General features: G+C 40.1%; 1 protein-coding gene across 4 annotated transcripts in view; it reads right to left on the minus strand.

The window, feature by feature from the left end:
* The window catches only part of CEP70 (centrosomal protein 70), a 2129610-nt gene that overhangs the window by 2044833 nt on the left and 57388 nt on the right, over positions 1-27389 (minus strand). For all 4 annotated transcript variants that reach the window (XM_044075003.1, XM_044074999.1, XM_044075002.1 and 1 more), the window contains exon 2: positions 20046-20145. In XM_044075003.1, coding sequence (XP_043930938.1) covers positions 20046-20145 — 100 coding nt within the window. The remainder of the gene's footprint in view (positions 1-20045; positions 20146-27389) is intronic.

The following is a 27389-nucleotide window of genomic DNA, read 5'->3' on the forward strand; positions in this document are numbered from 1 at the left end:
TCCTACCGTCTCTCACTTACTGACATCTTTCCTCATAAAAACCCCACCTAGCCCCCAGCCATTATTTCCATCTATCCCACACATCTGCAACACATTTATCCCATGGTTCCTCTCTTCGGCTTTGATAGTCAGGACCCACATTACACTGTAATAGTCATTAACTGAATTCTAGTCTTGCAGCTACCCTTTGTACTCATCCTGGCAAGTTCAAGATTTATCCCACATTCCACACCTCCTTCACTCTCCCTACCTCAGACAAAGAATTCACTCTCATTCCTCACTAGTTTCCTGATCATATCTCGATATACATTCACTAGATCTCTACACACGTCCTTAACTTTGAAACATTTCCACCATATAAAGAGACAGCCAATCCCCTGCTTGTCATACATCTGAAAGTGCCCACCACTCAAAATTATGTCTTTCATTCATGAAGGATCTCACACTACCTGTATAAAACTTGCCTCACCCTTCATATACTGATTGAAAACACACCTCTGCCAAAAGGCTTTCCTCCTTGCCCTAGTCCTGTTACAGGCTTACTCATGCATTCTTCACTGCATTCCTCTCCCAGTGCTTAATAAATTTGGACTATCACTTCTCCCCCAACATAAGAGATACACATCTGTATCTTTCCTTTCCAAATCTTCCTCACTTGTCCCTTCTCTTCCTAATCACATTCTTCTTACTTCAGTCCTCCTGCAACTTAGCCATATATCTTTTCTACTGTGTTCCTCTCCCAATACCTAATAACTCTGGCTTACCCTTCCAGTCTTCTTCATCCAGTGAGCTACCATGATCTTTCAAGTATTCATTGCCAGCTTCATCCTGTCCCAGAAACATCCTCTTGTGAAATCCTCCTGCAACTTAGTCAAATTTTTATTTAATACATTCCTCCCTCAATGCCTGATGTGATACACCCTTCCCCTCTCCTCAACCAGTGAACTACGTGCATCTTCCCCCCTATAATTCTTCCTTGCCTACCCTAACCCATCCCAATTACTTCTTAAACTGGTGTTTTTAATCCCTCATACCTCAACAATGTTCCTTCTTCTACACTGCATTCTTACCTCAAAAAGGCAAAATGTTAACAGCTTACGTCTCTTCCTTACTGCCAAATATGTATTAATCTCACCAAACCTCCTGCCCTCTACCACTTCACTTTCATACTCTATTCCCCAGTGCCTTTCTGCAATGCTCTCTTTGCCCTGAAGTCAAACACCATATCTTTTTTTTCAGCCATGTGCCATGAATTTAATAGTACCTTGTCATTGTATGCCACCCCACTCTTCCCATTTCACAAACTACAGTTCCTGTTCCTTCCATGCTCTCAGATATCCTCTCATCGTGACCACCACTATATAACATCTGAACTCCAGCCTTTAAGTCACTCCCTACCTTACACCTGTCTTTCCCTATCCTCTTCCCTTTCCACTCATCATAAAATCCATCACAAGTCTCCTGCGTCTTCTTAGCACTTTGAAGTTATAATACATGTCTAGATGCATATAGCATTTACAGTAAAATCAACCCGAACAGTCCTATCTATCCCACCAAAGATGTTCCTTTACAATTCCATTTATCTAACTCTGAGATCCACTGTAACTCCTGTCATTCTTATCCATATTTCAGCTGCGGTATTGTATGCTTTCAACCCTAAATAGTTCTCTCTTCTAAACTCCATTAGCAAACCTTATTCATTTGTTTGTTCCCTGCCTTCAGGGACCTCTACAGACTTTTTGAACCATGTGTGGCTTCCAAAATATTCACACACTTTCAACATCTGGAGGAACAGTGCACCCACATCAGTCACCAGCAGCATGCAGTCATTTGTAAGGAAACATTACTCACTCACTCTCTCTTGCTTCCTCTCCTCCTTTGTTCCTAAAAGAACACCTAATCCATTCTGGTGAAAATACTGGTGCCCACAAGAAAAATAAGCAAGACAGAAATCATCTTTGCCCTGTCCTCCTGTCTTAACTCTACTGTTACTGAAGCTCTCTATTGGTACAACTTTCAGCACTTTAAGAGAGGTCTGATACACAGCCTTCAACCAACCAAAAAAAAATTTGCCCAACCATAAATCCTACAGCACCTTAAATATAAACTTCCACACCCCACAACACACCCACGCACATGCCACAACACACACACCCCACACCACAACACAACACACACACACCCCACACCACAACACACACACACCCCACACCACAACACACACACACGCCACACGCCACACCACAACACACACACACACGCACACCACAACACACACACACGCACACCACACACGCACACCACAACACACATACACCCTACAACACACACACACCCTACAACACACACACACATACATCCTACAACACACCCACACACACACCCTACAACACACCCACACACACACCCTACAACACACCCACACACATGTTCAATGCTTCTTCATCTCAAAAAAAAAACTCGTATTCCAACACTTTCACCTGCCCATTAAAACTGGATGCACCAATGACCCTCTATGGCTTCAAATTATGAAACTCTACCTAATTCTCGGCTACCAGACTGCATGAAACAATTCTAAGCATGCCAGTAATATACTATCAGAAATCTTGGCGTCCATGTTTACCAAACAGGCATGGCTATAACTTGCTATGTCTTCTCTGTCCTCCTTACTCATGGGTAACGCCACCACAATAGCCTTCTTTTCATATGGGGATATCGCATCATATTTCAGTTCTCTGCAAAACACCCTATATAGATCTTTGCCCATCTCCCACTTATCTTATACATTTTCCCATTTCCCATCTAGCAAACGTGCATTCCCACTTTCCACAGAATGAACTGCAGATATGGCTTCATAAAACATTAACTTTTTCAGCTTCATTCTTTGTCCTTCACAAAAATATACTCTCCACCCAGACTTGATCCTCCTCCTTGCCTTCATCTTAATCATTTTCTAATGGTGCAACCCTTCATAGTCAGGAATATTCCCAGAATTTCTAATTTCAATGACTTTAATTTATTAGTCATTTCTTTACAATGTTTTTATGCATCATATCAGCAGTGTCACAACTTATATAAAGGTCTTCATTGAGTCTGTATGTATAAGTAGACTGGATCGTATATCCTGTTCCCAAGCCCACAAGCCACAAAAGGCCTTAAAATTTCTTTTTACCTCCACTCACTTAGTTCATAATTCTTCCCATCCATGCTGCCTTGAACCCATTCCACCACATATAGTTTACCCCACCTCCAATTTGCAGCCATCATTTCCTGCAACACTTTTCCACTGAACTCTCTCCACCCTCTGCCACTGCCAGAGGTTCTACCTCAACGTATGGTGACCCACTTTTCCACACAAGTTTTACCTCTGCAAGTTCAGACAACTACATCCTTGACCAAATGCAAATTTCCCTATCAACTCAACAGTCCAATTGATTTTTCTGCTTGCTATCATCCTCCAAAGAGAGTTGCTCTCTCCATTCTGCCATCTTTCTCCCTAAATAGCCACCAAAATGTCTTTCACCTGAATTACTTTGACCACCCCTATTTCTACCACTCTAAACAAGCTTTCACCCCTTCCACCCCTACACTGAAAGTTCCTCTAAAATTATATGGTATCCCCTCTTTCTCAGTCGCCTCAGATCCTTAAAAAAAATTAAAAGTCTCTCCAACATCCCTATTAGGTCAACATAAAGACCTCAAAAGTTACATACTAGTCCACATATCCGGACCTTTATAATGGCTCATCTTGACCACCTACTTCATAATATAACCACAGACGTCTGATCTCCTCCTTTTACGCAGTCTACTTCCGCCCTAAGAAATGTCTTCTGTCATGTTTTCCTGGCATCTCTATCAGTTTGGTTTCTTGCAAATCATCTCTTACCCTCTTCAAAATACTGAAGATTTTAGAAATCTGATAGATGACACTTTCTATGAATACCAGTTCACTAGAAAACATTTTCTGAAAGATACCTTCATTAAACTGACTTTGCCCTTTTTCCACTGATGTGGAACTGTGGAATTGTATATAAAGTTAAGAGACTGTGGGGGATTGATAGCCACATGGGCTGTGTAGGGCATTTAACACTTTCTTTTTGGTTCACTAACAGTGGTTTACAGTGGACTTGTTCCAGTGAAATAAGCTTCACCATAAATGCTGAGGAGTTGACAATAATTCAAAGCATTTTCCCTCTTTAAAGAGTTGTATCTTACTCCCCCTGCACCCTTTCCCTCTTGAAAGCCCATCATACAAAATTAAGCTCAGTCAGTCGTGGGATGTCATAACAGCAGACAATATTCACCCAAGACTGCCCAGAAATTCTAACACTAGCTAGCGCCATTCCTTTCAAAAGATCACATCCTATTACCAGCCCCAGATTCTACCTACACCCTTCAGTTTCCCCTTCTAACCTCATGACTTCACTATTACCCCACGTATAACCCTTGGACTTCATTTCATGCTACTCCCTCTCTTACCCTAACCTACACTACTGCGTCCAAAAACTTTCCTTTGCTCTTCTCGCTCTGCCTTGTTGTTCCTTACCATAATATCTTCTCCTTCTCTGAACTAACATCTTTCTACATCTAATCTCTTTAAATTTGTTTTATGGGGTGGAACACTGGTTGTAATTTTCCATTTTCAGAGCTGCTGGGCATTTCCAGGAACAGAAACAAAAACAAAGAAATTAATAAAAAATCAGCAACAGTATAGAAAAGTCAAAAATTACAGCCACAGTTTTCAGTAAAGTAGTACAATTAGTGCATTCCTTACATTAGTCTACAGAATTGTAAAATAAATGTTAACAGATAAAGGTGCAAGTCTTAAGAAACAACTTTACTACTGACAAGATTTACTGTGGAAAGTTAGGAATAGCAGTGGAGTACACGGTACAGCCATCTTAAGATGTAAATAACATATTTTGGAAAGTTCAGCTCTAATTTAAGGAGGAGGAGGAGAGGAAGAGACAGAAGACAATCAGCAATGAGGTAGCAAAAACAAGATATAGAAGGAGATACTGCAGCTATAAAGACAGATTTTTTTTTCCAAGTCTGAGTAACTCTGGAAGTATACACATGTGGCTGCTATCTGAAGATATAATTTTAGGGCAGCTACGATTCTGTGGTAAGAGTGAGCATCTTTTACATGACTAGGATAATCCTACAGCTTTGGCACAATGACCGAGAAACAATGCTCTATCGAAAGATAACCGTCCATAAGTGATTTGTACGGATGGAACTGTGTGTAGAAGAGATGGATTAAAGATTACAGCTGCAATATCTTTTTACAAGTTTGCCAGCTATGAATGGAAATGATCATAGTATTAGAAGTTTTTCAAATGAGGTCAGAAATTCTGTTGTTTTAGTGTCAGACACCAGGCTTCAAGAGTACAGCAGTGCCCTCTGTTGGTCAAAGGGAAATATAATCTGTGGCCAACCAGATACACGGATTTAATATTGGCATGTTTTTCCCTTGAAGCAGCAGAAATAACAGGAAGGTCACATTTAAGATTGGTAAGAAATCATTTTCTAAAAGTATTTTTTTTTTAGTAGTAGGCAGTGATTAAGGATCTTGTCATTTCAATATGGCAGTGAAATTTAAGATGTTCATCTAGTTAGATACCAGAAGTTCTTCATTGTTTCAATGGATAAAATGGCTAGCAGTTTGTCAGTATGGGGGTACCGTTAGTAGTTTTTGTTGGGTCCAGAACAGCATCATTTTGGTTTTTTGTGTGTTAAGTACAAGTTTCACTTTTTTAATCAGAGGGACGGAAGATTTAAGCTACCCTCTAATGTCTTTTTTAAATGTGGAAGGTGAAGGGCTGAATCTGTAAACTACTATGATCAATTTCAACAATTGGCTAAAGTGTTGGTGTCATTCAAAGGGGATCCAATGCCTGTCAGCCTGGGATTACCTGCTCGACAAGCCACGATGCTTCGCTAGGGACGGCTTGCACCTGTCACCCCTGGGCTTTCGGATATTGGCAAAGGCTCTTGCTACCCACATAGTGCCTTTTTTAGGCAAGGCTCAAAATACAAACCCACCTCCATAGGTATCACAAGGGATAAGAAACTAAGAGTAATGCTACTCAACGCCAGAAGTCTAAACCTCAAGATGCACGCACTCGAAACTCTCCTTGGCATGGAGAACATCGATATCTGTGCAGTAACAGAAACCTGGTTCAAGGCTCCCGAGAGTAACCCAGCACTACCAGGTTATACCTCATACCATGCTTTTCAGCCCCAAAACTTGGACCGAACCACAAAAGGAGGGGGAGTATCAATATTCGTCAAAGATACCCACACCTCCAGGTTGAATGCACAGCACGAAGCATCAGAGACTATCCATGTGCAACTAACTGTGGGTAAAACTACCTTCCAGTTTATAGCCTGCTACAGACCACCCTCCCAAACACAGGAACCCCACTTGGCCTTCCTGAGAATACTGGAAAATATGAAAGTCTCTCCAAACACCATTATATTGGGCGACTTCAACTACCCAAACATAGACTGGGAGCATTACTCTAGCTCCAACACCCTAGCCCAAAGGTTCCTAGAATTTATAAACTCAAATGCTATGGAACAACTTGTTACCACTCCCACAAGAGGGGAAAACATACTGGACCTGATCATCACCAACATGGGGACTCTATGCTCCAGACCAGAAGTGTATCCCTCAATGGTAAGATCAGACCATAAACTAATCTCACTGGATATTCACATCCCGACCCCACCCCCTGCCCAGAAAACCACAGTGAAAAACTCTCTAAAGCAAATTTCACACGCCTCAAAACCGAGGCGAAATCCTTCAAAGCCCCCGGGCCTGTGGAAAATACGGCCCAGACCAGAGAATCCTTTATAAACGCATTCTATGAACACCATCAGGAATGCATGGATCATGCAATCCCAAATAAAACCAAGACCCAATCCTCCAAAGGCAGGCGTCCTGTCTGGTGGACCCCAGCCATAAACAAACTATACAATAGAAGGAGGAAGCTACTACATGATAGAGCAAAATCCCAAAAGGGAAGGCATCTCTGATCAGTATTAGCAAAAACTACGGGCACTCATAAAATCGTCTAAGGCCAGCTTGAGAGAAAAATTGCACAGGACACTAAGGATAATCACAAGGCTTTCTTTAGTTATGTTAGGAACCTGGGTGGGAATTCCCAGATATGCTCAGAATTAGTCCAAAATGACAAAAATACACAGAGCCCACAGACATTGCCAACATCCTAGCTGACAGGTTCAGTGCAAACTTCTCCCCCTCTCCCCACCAAAGGGCAGATATCTATCCCAACAGAGTGCTGCCCCTGACATCTCACATGCTCAGGTAAGAGCCGCCCTCTCCAAAGCAAAAACACAGCATCAATGGGACCAGATGGTGTCCCGGCTGCGTCCTACATGAACTCCAAGAAGAGCTAAACCCAAACATAAAACTACTGTTCAATCTTAGCCTTACTACAGGATATGTACCCAAAGAGTGGCGTGCAGCAACAGTGGTCCCTCTCCACAAAGGTGGTGCCTCAACGGATCCTGGAAACTATCGCCCCATAAGCCTGACTAGCTTGGTCTGCAAAGCTATGGAAAGGATCATCATGGATCTCATAAATAAAGATATTGGGGACCTACAGACACTGGATCCTACCCAGTTTGGCTTTGTTAAGGGCAGATCCTGCCTCTTAAACCTGGTTGATTTCTTTGAAACAGTCATCAAGGCCATTGACAAGGGGAAGGTGGTCCACACAGCCTACCTGGACCTCGCAAAAGCCTTCGATACAATACCCCACTCGGGCATTATAGATAAGCTCACCAGCTTAAATATAAACCCCTATGTCACTAGATGGGTTGCAAACTGGCTCAAGGACAGAACCCACATGGTTAGAACTGCTGGAGCCATGTCAGACTCCAAACCAGTTACAAGTGGCATCCCACAAGGCTCAGTCCTGGGACCTCTCTTGTTCGGTATATATTTCTCGGCGGTACAGGCCAACACGGAAGGACTGTGGCTGACCAAGTTCACAGATGACTGCAAACTAGTCGCCATAATCAACTCTCTAGCCGACAGAAGCATCCTCCAAAAGGGCCTCATAGAAACAGACAACTGGTGCCAGAGCCATGGCCTCAAGCTAAACGCCAAAAAGTGTATAGTCATCCCCTTTGGCAAAAACAAAGTGCCCACAAATTACCACATAGGTGGTAATCCATTAAGTACAGAAGAAGTCATTAGGGACCTGGGGACCCAAGTTGATAGCAATCTCTCATTTGACAACCACATGGCCAAAGTGGTTAGAAAAACATTTTATATAGCCCACCTAATCATGAAGGGATTCACCTCTAGATCAGGGGAGGTCATAATACCTCTTTACTCATCCCTCATCAGGCCCATAATTGAGTACAATGCCCCTTTTGGGATGTACATTACCAGACACCTGCAGCAACTGGAAAGACCCCAAAAGTACCTCACCAAGAGGATCAAAGGGCTCAAACAGATGCCATATGCTGCCCGGTTAAAGAAACTCCAGCTCTACTCAGTGGCATACCGCCTGCTCAGAGGCGATCTGTGCCTGACGTATAAAGCCATGTCCAACCCGGAATTAATGGACATGTTGCACCTCAGAAAATCCAAATCCCATCGAGCTACGCGCTCGAGACTTGAACCTCAGCACTGAAATAAATAGGACATGCTGGAGGGACAGATTCATAACCCAGAGGCTCCCTTCACTCTGGAATAAAATCCCAGCCCAGGTTAGGCAGAGTCCCACATTGACTCTCTTCAAGAGGAATCTTGATGAGTGGATGGGAGATTGTAGGTTTACCCCGGCTATCACTTCTGTGTCACTGTTAGACAGAGGCACAGTATACTAACCTCAAAAAAAGGCATAGCAAAATTAATTTAAAATGGGTGGCGAAAGCCAAACACACTCTGGCTAGGCTTATAAATGCCCTAGGGCAGATAGCCTAGTATGAACCTATGAACCTATGAACCATATCATCTGCACAAAAGGCAATTTGTTAGATTGAGAAGTATGAAGGTAAGGAAATGATACAGATTGAGAACACTAGTCGGGAATCACACAGCCTTCGGACATACCTTTGGAAAGTGAGGTTGAAGTAAACAGTCTTCATAGGTAGGTACTAGGCTATCTGCCTGAGGGCATTTATAAGCCTATCCAGAGTGTGTTGGCTTTCGCCGCCCCATTGATTAATTAACTGATCCTCTGTCAGGCAGAGCCAATGAAGTGATCCCAGGGGTGTATTTTCTGTTACCCATCCACTCGTCAAGGTTTCTTTTGAAGAGTGTTAGTGAGGGGCTCTGCTTGATGTAATTTGGAATTTTGTTCCAAAGCATGGAGAGACTCTGTGACAGGAATCTATCCCTTCATCATGTTCTATTTATTGTTGTGGCGAGGTTTAGCTCACTAGAGCGTGTGGCTCGCAGTGACTTGGATTTCTTTAGGTGGAGCATGTCCATCAATTCTGAGTTGGACATGGCTTTGTAAGTCAGGCAGAGATCACCTCTGACTAAGCGATATGCCACCGAGTACAGCCGGAGTTTTTTCAGTCGGGCTGCATAGGACATATGTTTGAGACCAGTAATCCTCTTGGTGGTCTTTCCAGCTGTTGGAAGTGTCTTGTGAGGTACATCCCAAATGTGGCATTGTACTCTATGATGGGTCAAACGAGTGATGAGTAGAGGGGCACTATAACCTCTATTTCTAGATGCGAACCCTTTAGTAATTAAATGGGCCACATAGAAGGATTTCCTAACTACTTTGGCAATACGATTGGCAAAGGAGAGATTACTATCTACCTGGGTCCCCAGATCTCTTATTACCTCTTCTGTATTAAGGGGGCTGCCACCTATGTGGTAATTTGTAGGTGTTTTGTTTTTCCCAAACGGGATGACTATGCATTTTTTGGCATTTAGCTTGAGGCCATGACTTTGACACCAGGTGTCCGTTTCAGTAAGGCCCTTTTGGAGGATGTCCATGTCAGCCGGAGAGTCAATTATGGCTCTCAGTTTGCAGTCATCGGCTAACTTGGTTAGCCATAGTCCTCCTGTGTTTGCCTGTACTTCTGAGAAGTATATGCCGAACAGTAGGGGTCCCAGGACCAAGCCTTGCAGGACACGACTTGTGACTGGTTTAGAGTCGGACCAGGAGCCCACTATTCTTACCGTGTGAGTTCTGTCTGTAAGCCAGTTGGCAACCCATCTCGTGACATAGGGGTTTATGTTCAGGCTGGTGAGTTTTTCTGTAATACCAGAGTGGGGAATGGTGTAGAAAGCCTTAACAAAGTCAAGGTAGGCTGTGTGAACTACCTTTCCCTAGTCTATGGCCTTGGTGACTGTCTCGAAGAAGTCAACCAGGTTTAGTAGGCATGATCTGCCCTTAACAAAGCCAAACTGGGTCAGGTCAAGTGTTTGGAGGTTCCCAATGTCTTTATTAATGTGTTCCATGATGATGCGCTCCACAGCCTTGCAGACCAGGCTAGTCAGGCTTATGGGGCGATAATTACCAGGGTCAGTTGTGGCTCCTCCTTTGTGGAGAGGAATAACCATTGCTGTGCGCCATTCTATGGACATGTAGCCTGTGGAGAGGCTGAGGTTGAACAGCGTGTTTAGGTGGGGGGGTTAGTTTGTTCTGTAGTTCGTGCAAGACGCAGCCTGGGACGCCATCTGGTCCCATTGACACTGTTTTTGGCTTTTGAAAGGGCTGTTTTCACCTGTGTGTCTGTGATTTTTGGGACAGTACACTTTTCCGGTACTGTTGTAGGCCCTTTTGGAGGTGGGGGGGGTGAATTTGCACTGAATCTATCTGCTAGGATGTTGGCAATATCAGTAGGTTCAGTATATTTTGTGCTATTTTGCACTAGTTTAGTGCATATCTGCGAGTTGCCGCTTAGATTCTTAACATAGCTAAAGAAGGCTTTGTGGTTATCATTTGAATCCTTGACTATTTTTCTTTTGAAGTTAGCCTTGGATGAAGGACCTCAGTTTCTTACTGATACAGATCAGGAATGTCTTTCCTTCTTGGGATTTGCATTTTTTCTGAACTAGTTTCCTCCTTCTATTGTATAGCCTGTTTATTGCAGGGGTCCACCAAACTGGTTTCCTTCTTTTAAAGGAGGAGTGAGTCTTTGTTTTACTAGGGATGGCACAATCCATGCATCCTTGTAGGTACACAGAGTGTATTTGTAAAGGTTTCTGCATCTTGGGCAGCGTTATCCTTTAGCGTGGGGGCTGTGAAACGTACCACCTCTGTCTTACGTAAGGTGAAGTTTGCTTTAGAAATTTTTTTTACTGTGGCTTCCTTAGTTGGGGATGGTGGTGGGGTGTGGACATCCAGAGTGATTAGTTTATGGTCTGATCTAACCAGTGACGGGTTGACCTCCGGTGTGGAACACCTGCTGCCCATGTTGGTGATGACCAAGTCCAATATGTTTTCACCTCTGGTAGGGGAGTTTACCAGCTGATCCAGGGTGTTTGAGTTGATGAATTCCAGGAAGCACTGCCTGGGAGTTTTGTACTACAGTAGTTTTCCCAGTGAATGGTAGGGTAATTGAAATCGCCCAATATCAGGGTGTTTGGTAGGACCTTCATGTTTTCCAGTGTCTCCAGAAAGGTAGAGTGATGGTCCTGGGTCATGGATGGTGATCTGTAGCAGGCCACAATCTGCATTGCATTTTTGCCCAATGTTAGTTGCACATGGATGATCTCAGAGATATCATGCTGCGCCACTAACCTGGAGGTGTAGGTATCCTTGATGAATATGGATGCACCCCCTCTTTGTGTTTTGGTCCGTGTTCTGTGGCCGAAACGTGTGGTATGAGCTGTAGCCCAGTAGTGCTGGGATGGTCTCTGGAGCCTTGAACCAGATTCAGAAGTCGACGTTCTCCATACTGAGGAGTGCTTCAAGCATGTGCATTTTGAGATTTAAACTCCTGGTGTTGAGTAGCACAACCCTCAGTTTTTTGTTAATTGTGCTCTTTACGGAGGTGGACAAAAACAGTGTCAATGGGACTTTTGAGCCATGCTTAAAAAAGGCACTATGGGGGCAGCAAGAGCCTTGGCCAGTATTCCAAAGCCTAGGGTTGACCGGTGTAAGCCGGCTCTTGCAAAGCAACGTGGCTTGTCGAACATGTCGTTCCAGGCTGACAGACACTGGATCCCCATTGAATGACACCAGAAGCTTAGCCAATTGTTGAAATTGATCATATTTTCTTTATACTGAGGTATCATTCTTGGTGAGGGCAGGATGCTACTCAGGGTCAGGGTCATACCAGCCTGGGCTACGTGATCAGAGAGCTCTTCCATGTCTCTTTTCATGTAGTCCAGGGAGGTACATCTCAGGTCATTCACACCAACATGAACAATGACAGAGTCATATTTGTATTTGTTCTGGAGTGACCTGAGTGCTTGTGTTATGTGGTGGATTCTAGCTCCCGACAGGCAGCTAACAGTAACCTTCTGCTTATCCAGCCTAGTGAGTGGGATGTCACGAGTATATCTTACTCAATTTTCACAAAGAAAGACCTTTGGGACATGAAACTGTAAAATCATCTTAAGCCTTAAATATTAATACCTATGCCTACAGAAGACTGAAGCAGAAGAAAGTAGTCAGCCTAGCTTAACTTTTCTATGACATGGACTATCAGGGTGCAAAGAGCAGTCAAGGAGCTTCTATCTGACCAAAAAGCCAAACTGGTGGTCTGAAAGTAGAACAGATTTTTGTAGATAGTTAGCCAATTATGAACATACTGTTTTATTTTCAGATAGTTACCAAGAGTGAACAGGACAGAAATAGGTCTGATGTCAGTGGGAGAGAATGATTTTAAATTTTGGAAAAACTATTACCAGTACTTATTACTTGAGACATGGAGTTACTGGACAAGAAAAGACTGCAAATGTTTGAGGAGGTTAGGTGATCCTGACACTGTTCATTGAGCAGAAGGCCAATGGGGAAAGATAGCTAGTGCTGGTGGTAGAATTAAGAGATATGCAGGACATAGCCAAGTTCATCCATTAAGTTCTGAAGGGAAAGTGGCCAAAAATAGAAGAAATGAATCTATAAACTGCTGTCTTCCTATTAGAATTTCAACCCATTATGCGATTCTTGCTTCCATAACCGTTTAGGATAGTTGCATAGGAAGTTTTGTTCTAGTTACAGGAAGGTGGCTTTGTACCTTTAATGCTTTTTCTAAAGGGTTAAAAATATTTTTGCATGATCGGTTCCAGTTGCTGCATGTTCTTAGATCTTCTGTTCTGCAGCACAGCATCCCACAAGAGTCCTCCCAGCCCCCTTAATCAACATTCACTGGAAAGCTCACTGACTAACAAAACCAGTACTCCATTTCACTGGGAGAGCAGGTTTGGTAACAGAGAAATGGGCAGTACCAATAGCTACTTCATAGAGGTAGGTAGTTGCCATTTAGTTGCCCTGCCCAATGTGGTGACATAATTTGAGATGCTGCTACTGGGATGATTGTGCCCCCTGGATCAAGGGGTCAATACTGTAAGCCTCCAAAGACTCTTTCCCCAGCCTCTATAGCCTCGACTGTGTTGAGCTATAAAGATGAGTGAACTACTGCTGCTAACTTCACATCACCAGGACTGAAATAACCATCCTCCTTGTCAGTGCCATCAAATGCCAGAGCCAAAAATCCATCTCAGGCCATCTGGGTTTTAGTCAGGACTTCATCTCTCTACATCTCCAAACTGGCTGAAGGGTTAACTAATATTAGTGAATGTGGTGGCATATTTGGATAGCTCTGAGCTGTTTTGAATTGGTGAATGGTTCATAACTGCCACGTCTGAATTTAGGGCACATATATGCCATGTGATCTGCGTCTAAATTATATTAGTTTGGGGGGATTATTAGAATGTTAAGACAAAATATTGTTCGATAACAATTACTAATTGTACATGAAAATATTTCAGTGGGTGAGCTCTCATTGGGAATGTTGGTTATAATCAGGTCTAGCAGTGTGTGTCTATTAGTTTTTAAATATGGCCTGCTGGGCTTAATATTTATTGGAGATAGTTTAGTGTTAATCTGCTTTAAAGGGCCAAATATAGTAACATTAAAATTTCTTAAAACAAAGTTTCTGAAAGGATTTGCAACTTATACTAAGAGTGAAATCAGGTGTTTGAATTTGTCTGGAGAAGTGGTAGGTAGGTGATGGCCAGGCTTAATGGATAACACTTTGAAATGGGTAACTTAACTACAATCCATCTAGGACCACACATAAGTACGCGTTTCTTTGAGATACAAGCTGAATTTTTATGTGGCTTTTGTAGAGTAACATAGAACCGTAACCACATATCTTAACTGAATGGGCATTAAAAGTATAGTTGTGGTGCACAAGCTGACATTTGAGAGCAGATGTATAGTCTTTCACCAATTACTTGGCAATGCCAAGAAAAGTATCCTGATGTCCCAATTTTTATACTGAAAGCATTAAAAGTGGTACATGAGAGACTCTAGGAAGGTACAGTGCTTTGCATTAGATGCTGGGCTGGTTTCTGTGCAGCTCTTCTTCAAAAAAGCACTGAAGATAATTTTATAACAAATTTAGGATAAGTACATTTATGATGAGCACTGACATTTTTCTTTAATATATAATAATTTTGAGAGGGATGTAATGCAATTTTTAGTAAGAGAACAGCCATGGGGTGAGGTTTAGGGATGAGAAAAATTAATTGGATTTTACCTGAGAAGTGGCTGATAGAAGAGGATTAGTAGTCTGTGAAAGATGAAATACATGAATAAGTTTGAGAGGATAAGTAGCAGAATAAATGCAGATAAGGAAAGAAATTAAAATAAAATAACATGGGAGATAAGGTACAGTAATGCATGGAATGGGGCTAGACATATGCTTTAAGGTTGTTACTATAGTAGAGAATAGACATCAAAAGCATTAAATAGTAGTGGTGTACGAAAACATTTTGTAGAGTAGGGGGTAGTTAGCTGTTTATAATGAGTTTGTGAAGTTGCAGAAGGTTAGATCAGAATAGATTGAATAAAACTGAAGTTTACTTCCTCACCTCTTTCAAATTAGGTGCTAGCATTTGCAGTTGGTGTTCCTGCACAATATCTAGTAGGATGAAGTTTATGTGGATAATAAATTGCTAATGTTAAGTCACTGTTCCTACAGGTAATTATTTCATACGTTTAAGTGGTATACATTTGTTAAATATTGGGATAAGGGACAGGAGCAGGTATAGACAACTAATTACACATTGAATAAGTACTTTTAACATGATTTAGTAGGGAAGGCTTAGAAGAAGCAGAAGAAAATGTACAGTAATTTCAAAATAAAACTTTAGTAGCGATAGGTGATAACTAGCTATGATGAGTGGCAGCTGTATTGACACAATTTCAAAGTGGAGACTTTGTGGTTGTTAAGTAGCATTAGTTGCACTGGCATGAAAAATATAATGGTGTAGGCAACATACTTTGTAATGTAAATTTATTTGCACAAAGTGATTAATGGTTCAGTTAATATTAAATATCACTGAACAGTAAAGATAAGTATAATGAGTTATCTAGATGTTATTGGTGCTGTGAGGTGAAGGTGTACTCTGTGGAAGAATGTCTTGGTGGGTAAGATATCTGGGGTTGGGTTGGGTAGAGGATGAAGTGGGCCACTAATTAGTGGAAGCATGCATACACCAGTGACTCTGGGCAGCTCAGCAACTGCTCAGAATATGAATTTTAAGGGAATAGCAAAATTAATATGTCAAACTTAACTGTGGGAGACAGAGAGAGAGTGTGTCTGTTTGGGTACTCTTACTAGCAAGGCACAGCAACAGGCAGCAGAGAACTGAAAAGATTGTTGCACCAACAACAGAAAAAGGAGTGACTCCATCTGATCTCCCAACAGAAACTGATACAGTAAGTAATTACACTAGGAAATTAGCAATGAGAAGAGCTGAGGACTCTGCATAGAGCTTGCAATAATGCTAAAAACCCATCCGACAGCCACAACCCTCATAACATTCTCCTCTACTATCCCTTCCTTCTTCCTCTCAAAAGTCTTATCAGTCAAGGGCTTCCCCCAACAGCGTTTTTCCCAATTTCTCCACCCATAACAATTCAACACCACAAACTCCAGTACAACTGGCTTAATCTGTCAACACACTAGCCTTAAATTTATCCTAATGAATTTACAATTCCCCCACAGTACCTACAAACTGGGGTTTCCAAACATGTTTTATATCCATCCTTTAAATACCCCTCCTCCATTTCCATACCACTACACATTCAGTTCCACCTCAGCTCATCCCTCAGTTTATATTTAACAATGTCCTCCACCATCTTTCTCTTCCCGTGGAAAATGCACACACCGTAAAATATAAACTTGATGATTTTACTAACTTGCAGATGCATGTTCCATTATTAACGGCTGAACATGTATACAATAATTTGCCTCTGCATGTTGATCAGGCAATCCCACTGGGCACCAAGATATACTTTTTCAAGGTAACCCAAGAAGATATTTCAAGTAAGAGCAGAAAGTAGTCAGTATTAATACAGACATCATCAAGTCCTTGCATAACAAGTGAAGTAAATTTATTAAGATACTACTTGAATGCAACGCAGTTCAGCTATACTAGATTGTACTAAGAATGTAATTTATTAATTCAAATGGTTATGTTAGCTTGGTTGTCCACCTCGACTGAGGACCGTTTTCACTCAAGGCTTGGTCCAGTTGCAGGGGGCAAATGAAGACTGAGGGAATCAAACCCAGAGCTAGTGATGAAGCTCATAAGTAGCTGGTAGCCTAAATCATCTATACTAAATTACCAGACTCTTTGCACTTACGGCCTGGTAGTAAAACAAATAGAAGAAAGCAACACAACATAAATGGAAATGTAATCACCGAATATAGGCAGCAACATGATTATAATGTAGAAGGGAACTGGCTAATCTTCACTTCTCTTCTCACCCTAATGACCTAACCCATTAGAAAACACATTTCTAGTACCCCTTATAAAGTCCTTCTGCTTCTCAATCTTACCCCTTCACTCTGTCACTTCAAACTTACTCCATTCAAACTTCTATCAGTTTCTTGTTTTCTTGACAAACTTGTGCTTTATAATATTTAATAAAAGAAAAAGCTAGGAGTCTGACCGTAAAACACTTAAATGATGAAGCTTTTGAATCCAGAAGGTTCCTTCTCAACACAACATAAAATCAACAATTAGATTATGTTTTAGGTAGTATTATTTATGCAATGCATTTTAATTATTGGTCAAATGACTGGATATTGAATATGATTGGCTGGCATTTTATATTTAAATTGACTAACATTGCTCATTTTATGTTGTGTTGAGAAAATCTTGGGGATTCGAAAGCTTCATCACTCAAGTGTTTTACGGTTGGACTCCTAGCTTTTTCTTTTATTTGATTGACTTTTGCTTGTTGGGATTCGTTTGACTGCCTGCTAGAGTTTCTGTTTTGGTTGGTTTATAATATTTATTCAGCTCGAATAGTCTTCCATCAAATAATTCAATAGTGTAGCTTTACATTTATTATGTACAATACCTACTTAATACAACCAAATGCCTAGACTTGCACTGTATACTATGTTATTTTATGCATAATATAAATTCACTTTCTTGTGTTGTATAGAGGGTTACTATCCTGCTATCTGCCCTGCAAACTAGCTGCCTCCTAGATTCTGTACTATAGCATTTGTGTATACTGTGCCTTTGTAGGTTACTTTGCCTGTTTTTCTGTTTGCGTCCCTCAAGGTAATCTCCAAGACAACCCTATCAGTCCCCCCAATCCTGGGATCGATCCCCTCTCCGAGAAATTGATCTCCTCTGCCTCACAGAGATTCAGTGATATTCTGGAGCTCCTCCAGCCTCCTCTGGGTTCTATTCCTGTCTGAGCCCAAGTTCTATTTATTTCTGTGTTCAAGTTCAGTGTATTTGCATGTGGAGGTGGCTGATTTAGATTTACTGAGGATTTGGGATTGTGTATTTAGATTTATTGACATGAGATTGTCATTACATCAGATAGTGGCATAGATAGCGGTATCAGTATGTGTAGAGCTGGAGTTTTTTTAACTGAGCAGCTTATGGCAGCTTGGCATCTGTTTGAGACCCTTGATCCTGAGATACTTTTGGTTTGAGAGATATTGCTGCAGGTCTGCAGGTGTCAGGGGCCAAAAGGGGCATTGAATTCTGTGTGAAGGGATGAATATATTAATTGGATGGGATGATTAATGATGAACGACTCTCTCTCCTTGACCTAGGGTGTGAAACCCTTGTGTGAAGGTCTTTGCTACCACTTTGGCAATGTGGTTTTCAAAGGAGATTTCAATCAAAAGAGATTGCCATCAACTTCCCCCCTTTCTCTTCTCCAACTCCTAATATTAATGGGTTTCGGTGCCTATGTGTGTATTTGTTTTTTTTTTTTGGTATGTGACTATACATTTTTTGGCATTTACTTTAAACCATGGCTGGGGCACACCAGCTCTGTCTCTCTGGAGAGTTTTTTTGGAAGGATGGATGTTTGTGTCAGCTGTTTTTGCCCAGTTGCTTTGCAGTGGTCCGCATCGATCTTGGTGAGTATAGTAGTCTCCCACGCTTGCTTGCCTGCAAAAAGTATATACAAGAACAAAGTGGTCCCCAGAACAGAACCCTGTGGGATGCCACTTTGTGCTTTCTTCGGACATGACATGGGCAACTAACTCTCACTCTGTGGGTTCGTCTTTGAGCCAGTTCGAAACCATCTTGTGACATAGGGGTTTATATTTAAGCTGAGCATCAGAGATGTTTGGGAGGCAGCCGTTGTTCCATAGGATTTGAGTTTATAATTTCCAGGAACCTTTGGGCTAGTGATTCCTGACTTGAGAGGGTGGTCTGTAGGATGCTATAAACTGAAAAGCAGTCCCACTAACCTGGAGGTGTGGATATCCTTGATAAATATGGAAACTCCAGTGCATGCATCTTGAGGTTAAGACTTCACCAGCATGTACAATGACTGAGTCATTATTTATTTTGCTTTAGAGTGACCGAGTTTACACCAGTTTTGGAGATGAGAGAGCTCAGCTCCAGTTTGGCTAAATAGTTGCATCTCACTGTATCATTTACTGTTTTATCTTCTCAATGTAATTGTGTGGCCTACCTATCATATTTCTTTGTATTTTGTCTCTTCTGCTCATAAACCCTAAACTGAGATTAAATTTAGTTTTGGTGCTCTAACCCAGTAAACAAACAAATTAATAAAAGGGAGTTAGATAAACAAATGGAAGTAATAATATTAAGTAAAGATGGTTAAAAAAAAGTAGGGACACTGCCACTCCTGTTAACTGCCTCCTTATCTCTTAATGCAGTAGCATCAGTGTTCCCTAGGTGTTAAGGAGGTGTAAGACAAAAAGATAGCCGTTTTCACATTACAGATACACTTCAGAATGTGAATGGGAAACTGAACACAATAAAACAAGTAAGGCAGCTGCCCCTTTTGATTAGCAGTGTAAGGAAAAATTAACAAATTACAAATAAACTGTTAAGTCAACATACCAAAACAGTCAATACTTCACAGTTGAATCATATTAGTTAATAATATGACAGTTAATCTACTGCTTCCAAAGCAGTCATACTTTTTTAGTTTTAACAAATAAGAAAACATATGAGAAAAAAAAAAATAGAAAAACTATTTATAAAATTCCACAAAATTCCTTTGAATAATCAAGCCATTATAAGTAACTCACTTAAATTTTGCTAAAATGTACAATGAAAAGTAAATTAAAATTAGAAGTTCTCATTTTTAGTCAACAATTCATTTCTACATACATTTTAGCCAAATATACGAATTCAATAAATGGTGGGATGGTTTTACTTTTCCAGTTTTTTGTAATAGTTTTCCTAGCTACAGCTAAAATATACCACAGAAGACGTACTATTATTTAAACTTTTGACAACCAATGCCTATGACAGAAACTCCAAAAATCCAATACATTCACTTTTACCACTGGTGCTATGTAGTGTATTCTACATTTTTGTTTTACATGAAATGTATTAAACATACCACCGACAGGTCTTTTATCCTTTGGGTCAGCAACAGATATTGGCTTAAAACCATGATGCTGAAGGAGCTTATTTAGTGAATCCCAGTCTTCCAGCTCTTCCTGCAACATGAAAAGAATATTTTTTAAAATCAAAACACTACTTCTAGTTTACTGAAAATATGTACTTGGCAAGACTTCTACATTTTATCTCATCAGAAAGTCATTTCTAGAAGTCAGGAATATTTCCTGTGGCTAACCCACTTCTGCAAAAGCAACACATAGCCATAATGTAAATTAATTTGGTTTTCAAACATCAGAGGTCAACTAAGAAAGGAAAGAACTGTATGTCCAGTAGTGAGACTTTATCCCCCTGGGGAAATAAAAAAAAAAAAAAAAGATGATGTATACAATCTATTGCTTGTTCCGCCTGGAAGAGGATGGTGAAGACTACCTTTGATGGTGGAAGGAGACCTGTGCAGATACCCTGAAGTCATGCACAGTAATGTGAGGACATGCTGATATTAATGCAGATCTAAATTTGGACATTATATTGCAAACCCATACAATAAAATACAGTTGTTCAAGTAAACTTACCAGAACAGCAGATATCTTAATGATCACAGTTGCAGTAGACTTGGGTATATGGGTTACATCCTGTATAGGACATAACAGATGGCCAGATTCCAAAGATTCAGGGCACCTTCTACACACAAACTATCAGTTAAGCTCAAGTTGAACCGACTAAAGCCCTTCAATGTTTTCATGCCAACAGAGAGGGAGGCTGAACCCAGAAAGGATGATGCTAGGAAAACATGTGCACACCCTGATAAATACACCAAAAAACAAGGGAGATGGAGGGAGTGATCATAAATGCAGCAGTGACCAAACATCTACTGTTGTGGTAAGTTTACTTAGACAACTGCACAATGTTCACCATACTGATCTCTGCTGCAGTAGCCTTAGATATACGGGTAGATTACCGTAGCTTACTATATTTGGGAGGTGGAAGGAGAAAAGTCCAGGAGTTTCTGAAGAATGGTCCTAGCAAGGCTAATCTAGACCTAGAAAGGGAATCACGTTTATAGTCCTTTGTAAAAGTATGTACAGAGGACCAGGCTGCAGCTTCTAGAACACTTCAAGAATCCAACCCTTTCTAAAAGCCAAGGCCCTGGTAGAAAGGGCCTTGACCATGCCTGGAAGAGTTTTGTTGTGCTGAGTATAACAAATGGTTATAGCCATAGACAACCATTAGAAATTTGTTTTGGCCCAGGCTGCCACTTCTTACTTTCACAAGAAATGAACAATTAATCTGAAGAGACAACTAAATCTTTCAGATCAAGATAGCACCCAAGTTGGGCATCCATGGTATGAAGTATTCTTTCCCCCCATTTTTAGATTGAGCAAAGTAAATTGAGAGATGGATAAGTCTGGCTTAATGTAAATTCAGATATTACTTTGAGAACTAATCCTTCTATTATACCTAAAGAAACCCTGCGTCTGAGTCAAATGAGATAGGGTTGACTCACCATATGAGCTTGTGACTCAGTGAGCTTATGACTCAGATACTATTTTTACAGAGGTCAGAGCAATCAGCAAAATGGTTTTGGTTTAAATGGGGCAAGTGTAGGTTCTCTAACACGAACACAAAATTAAGATTCCAAGGAGGGACCAATGGTTTTCTTGAATGTCTGTAAAGCTAAACCCCTTGCAAAAACATTTCGCCATCAGAAGGCATTGAAAGAGTATGATCCATGGGCAGACATGATGAAATGGCTAAAAAATGAACAATGTTAGAGGAATAAGAAAGGACTCAGACAAATATTATAAAACCGGAGAACAACTAAGCTTGAATGGGTGCTGGAAATCCTTTTCCAGGTACTAATATACAATTTTCTAGTGGCATATTTTCTTGTCTACATTAGTACCTGCCACGCATTCTCAGTAAACAAGTACATAAAGGGAATCAAGATCCTATCATCCAGGCAGTCAATTGAAGTTGACTGGGGTCAGTACGCATCAAACACCCTGTTCTTGTGTGAGTAAACCCAGTCTATGATGAGGCTTGGGGTAACTGCCCCTAGCCATTTCCATAAGAAGGGAAATCTACTGCTGCATGAGCCAGAAGGGAGTCAGCAAAATGATCTTGGGGGATCCCTTCTGAATCTTCATCAGTACCCCAATGTATCAATGGAAAAGCATACAAAAACATTCCCGTCCAAGGTAAAAAGGCATTTGTCTTCTAGGCCTTCTTGCATGGAGTACTAGAATGGAATCTTTTCAGATGATAGTTCAGAGAGGAGGTAAATAGGTCTCCTTGAATTTCCCACAGATAATTAAGTGGCTCTCCCAAGATTTGATCCTACTTTCCATTCATGACTGTTTGCCTTTGTCCTGCTCAGCTTGTTTGACAGACAATTTTGCCTTGACAAAATGCAGGGTGCCTGTACAGTCAGATTATGCTGTGAATCTATATCCCAGGCTAACATGGTTAGTCTGCAAAGAGGGTACAACTTGGTTCCCCCTTGCTTGTTGATTTACCATGACTGTGGTATTGTCTATAACAACTTGAAGAGGTCCTGAATCAAAGATGATTCAGACACTTAAGTACCTTGATCAGGGCAAACATCTCTTATATTTATGTACTTGCGTTTGTCCTTGTTGAACCACACACCTTGGACTTTTATTCCTCCTGAAACTATTCCTTAAGCAAAGTCCAAGGTGTCTGTGGCAGCTGACTGCTTTGGAAAAGGGAGAGAGAAAAGCCATGACCTGGATTTAAGGATATTTGCTGTCTCTACCAAATGATTTCTCTTAGACAAACAAAACCTTAAGAAACATCCTGAAATCTGGATGAATGGGGATGTGATAAGCATCCTTTAAATCTAACCAACAAATCTTGCCCCTGATACATCTAAAAAGAAACCAAGGCAGGACTACACCAATAGATTTTAATAACACTAGGTTTAGTAATTTCGTCCACAAGGACTAGTCAAGGACTTCATTGGAACCTATTAATGCTAAACTGCTCAATCAATAAAGGACATCTTGAAACAAGATCTAGTGATAAAATTGTTAAAAAATGGACTCCATAATTATGGAAATTAACAAGCCGAATTCTAATACTATAGCAGATTTGTTATTTGATCTATATGTTGGATCTTATTCAAAGAGTTTTGTGGACCAACAAGTTGATAAAATCAAAAACAGAATATAAAAAGCTGAGCAGGAACGATAGAGCTTAAAAGAATAATTTACCTTACCCTGTTCCTAAAATTAAAGGGGGTTTCAACATTAGATTCTAATTGCCCAACTCCACTGTTAATGTAAATGGAAACTTTTCCGATGTTGTAGAAGTGGTGCTGCTGGTGACTTAGGAGACCAATGTTTCCCTTCAGAAGACCCTTTTATCATACCTACTCCTGTTGATCAGAGATGCTTTTGAACAGGGTTATTGTTCAGGAGGATCTCGTGGTAGTCAGGCCCATAGCTGGCCACATTTCCTTGGAGAGAGAGAGAGAGAGGTGGGAGGGGAAGAAGGGATGTGCTCAGGGTTGTTCAAGTATATTTTAGACAGCCAGAGAGACTGATAATCATGGTAAGGTTATTATTCCCTGACAATGTTTTAATATTTTTAATTACAGTGGCAATGAGGTTACAGATATACACTTTGAACTACTTGAACGCGAGTTCACTTTTGTTCCTACCTCTAGGATTCATGTCTGTGATTGCTTAATGGAACTTAAGCTTTTCACTAGAAAATTAAGTTTAGCCATTACATTTTGGAGACAATACGACTCCTGACACTTCTATTGTTGAATTTAAAAAGGATGTTTACATCCCCCTAGAAATCCTTTGATCAACTTGTTTGAAAACTTATGTGAAAGGGAAACATACAAATTAAATGAATCTTTTGGTCAAGTCTTACACTTACAACTTAAAACACAATGACAGAAAGTTACTTAATGAGTTGAAAAATGACCTTCCTTTACATATTATGAAACCCAACAAGGGTGGGTGGGGCATTGTTCTAATGAAGTCTTTTGATTATTTTACAAAGATGTTGGATTTATTATGAGACAGCAACAAATGTTTTTGCTTCTATCAATGAAACTAATGCTGCTTATCACAAGATTGACCTGTATTTAGAAGACCTTCTAGTACAGAGTCTTATTACTTCTATAACTTGTAAGTTTCTGATTATTGAAAAACCTATGGTTTCTAGTATATCTGGCATCCTCAAAGTTCACCAGGATGTTTTAAATCCACCCGTAAGGCCAAGTGTAGAAACTCATGGCTCTAAAAGTTATCCCCTGACTGCCATTATTGACCGTAAACAAAAACATTTTATTGATAGACATCCATACATGCTTAAAGACTCGTAGGAGTTTCTTGGATGTTTCACCCTAGATTTATATGATGACAATATGTTGTTCAATTCTGCAGATGTGGATTTTTTTGGTTCTATACCACATTCTTTAGGTGAAGAACTTTTTTCTGATGCACTCGGTTTGTCAATCTTTGACAGCAGGTGAGATTAACATTTTAGCGAATTTTAAGGAACTGGTTCTTAACTTAATTTGCGGGGGGATACTACAAACACTATATGTGCACCCATTTAAGCCAAATAATGTACATCAAATGAAAAAGTTAGTCAAATGGCTATTCAGTGAACAGTAAGCCTGGTATGTCCCTTTTATCTAACAGTCAAACCATCATAAAGACAATCAAATTGTAATAGTTGGCCAACAAGAAGGAAATACCACATTGCATAATGTAAACTAAACAAAACTTTTTTATAAATGTGCCGATTTTCCCCCATTGTATTACGATATTGGAGCTGGTATGCATAGTTGGGGGGGGGGCGCAAGCTAACAGGTCTACTTCAGTAGACCGAAATTCAATTAACCGAGACGAAAAAGCTGACAGCATGAGAACACAGACATCCCAGAACATAGACTCACCAGTTTAGGTAAGTAAATGCGTGTCCATCCTTAAAAACAAACTAAATTGAATGAAAGCTAACCCACCAATGCCCCCCCCTAACTAAATACAACAACTCCGTAATCGTGCTACCACAAGGTAAGGGGCAAAGTTCGACAGGATGGCCAAGCGTTTACTTACCTGGAGTGGTGAGTCGGTGTCATTGTTCTCATGATGTCGGCCTTTTCGTCTTGGTTAACTGAATTTTGGGTAAGTGGTATTTTGGTCTACTGAAATAGACCCAGCCCCCCATCTTGTTTTTTTTACGAAGATTTGACTGTTTGATAATTGGGTTGTTTGCAGCTTAATGTTCATTGAATACCCACTTGATTAACTTCTCGTTCGATGGTTAAACATAGACCTGGGTATGGGAACAGGATTTTATTTTCACGTCTGAATCTGTCAATTGTTGGTTACTCTACACTCATTGAGATGATTTTCTACACTCATTGAGATGATTTTTTTTTTATATTGTGGCATGACACTTAAAGACTGATAACAGTTTTAAAATACATTGGCAACGTGACTACATTTACACACACAGTTTCCTTTGATTTGGCCAATTACTTACATGTTACCATGTAAAAAATGAATGGAAGATTTGAATCAAACATCTACTTGAAGGCTCACTTTTTCTAATACTCGTTTGCATTATACGAGTACCCAGAAAAGGTATAAAAGATAGTTAAGGACCAGATTGTTAGTCTCTAGAATGGTATCAAATGACAAAGGGTTTTTCTTTCTTTTTTTTTTTTTTTTTTTTTTTTTTAATGGAATGTCAAGTTGGAAAGCATGTAATTTTATAACAGAAATTAAAAAGGAAGTTGAGGATTGCAGAAAGGATTTGTTTCAAACACCTTTATTGAATTATCACTTGTGGCACAGGCAAATTTACATTCATATAAAAGTAATCAAACTATATTAAAATAGCAAGGATTATATTTCACATAAATTGCTATATATCATAACCTTAGCAACATTACATAAATTATTCAATTCTTGCTTTTTTTTTTTTTTTTTTTTTATAAACAAGAAACATCTTTAGTAAACAGATTTACTAGAAACACAAGCCCCCTTTGTTGGGTCAAGTGATGCTTTTAACAGAGAACTTATTCTTAAACATCATGTTTAAAGGCACTAAATGCCTTTTTCAACACTTTTTTTGTATGAAAATAAAAGTGTGTTTACAAGCCTTCAATAAAATATTAACTTTTAAATACTGCTTCTGAATGCAGAAGACTAAATGTAGTAAGACATGTTTATGGCAATAATATTTGTGGGGGGGCAGGGGGCAGTTATGTCATTCCAGGTACAGCTCTAAAAAGAGCTAGATTAGCATAGGTAAGTAGTTGTAAATTAGTGATTTAAATCACCAAAATGTTAAATTAATGGTCTAAAGCTATCCAACTGGCTGATGGGTATAACTGGGTTTGTGCTGGTATTATTTACATTGATAATTGCTATTACTATAATTCGTTTTACTTTGGTAAAATGGAGAGTTGCTTTGTAAATATATTCATGTCATCATTATGACACTGAACAGTATAATGCGAAAAATTGAAATTAAAAATATTGAATGTGGCCATTACAGTAAATTTTTATTTGCAGTTCTTGAGAGAATGGACAAGAACCCTGGGTGTGGCTCATGGGAGAAACTTACAGAGCACAAAGAATTACATTGGCAATTGAGGTTGAATGCTACAAGTCTACCAAGGCTCAACGAAAATGCGTCAACTGTTAATGTACTTCTTTATGCAGCAAAATTTACTTGTATTTATAGTATTTTGGAATATGTTTGGTTCCTAGACAATGGCAGAGATTTACTTTAGTGTTTTGCTTCCAGTTTATTAGATTTTGTCTTAAAAAAATACACACACTAAATTTATTGTGTATTTAATATATATACATGTGTGTGTGTCTGTGTTGTTGTGTCTTTTGGCTTTTCCCAGTTAGGGGTTGCCACAGCAGAACTCCGGTCCGCTAATGATTGGCAGTAGATTTTTACATGCCGAGTTGCCGGCTCTGACGCACAACCTTCAACGAAGGTACGCCCATTTACGCATGTCTCCACACAGAAGACACTCTAGCTGAGAATCGAACAGGACAACATCTTACTGTGAGGCTACAACGCTGTGTGTGTATGTAAATAAATAAATATAAACACAAATATTTATATTTAGTGATGTGAACTTAACTATTTAATTATACATAGTTTTTATTTTTGTCCTTATAGCTGCTGCAACAATATTAATTGAGGTTTTGTACACTTCCAAAGCGCTGGTCAACAAATTGTGCTTTGCCACTAACATCTGAAAGGACGGTTTGGTGATGTATAAAGGAGAGGTCTTTTATTGAAGGAGGTTCTGATGAAGTCCTTGACTATC

Source organism: Protopterus annectens, chromosome 6.part0 (assembly GCF_019279795.1).
Source record: "Protopterus annectens isolate FY-2018-M chromosome 6.part0, PAN1.0, whole genome shotgun sequence".
Lineage (NCBI taxonomy): Eukaryota > Metazoa > Chordata > Ceratodontiformes > Protopteridae > Protopterus > Protopterus annectens.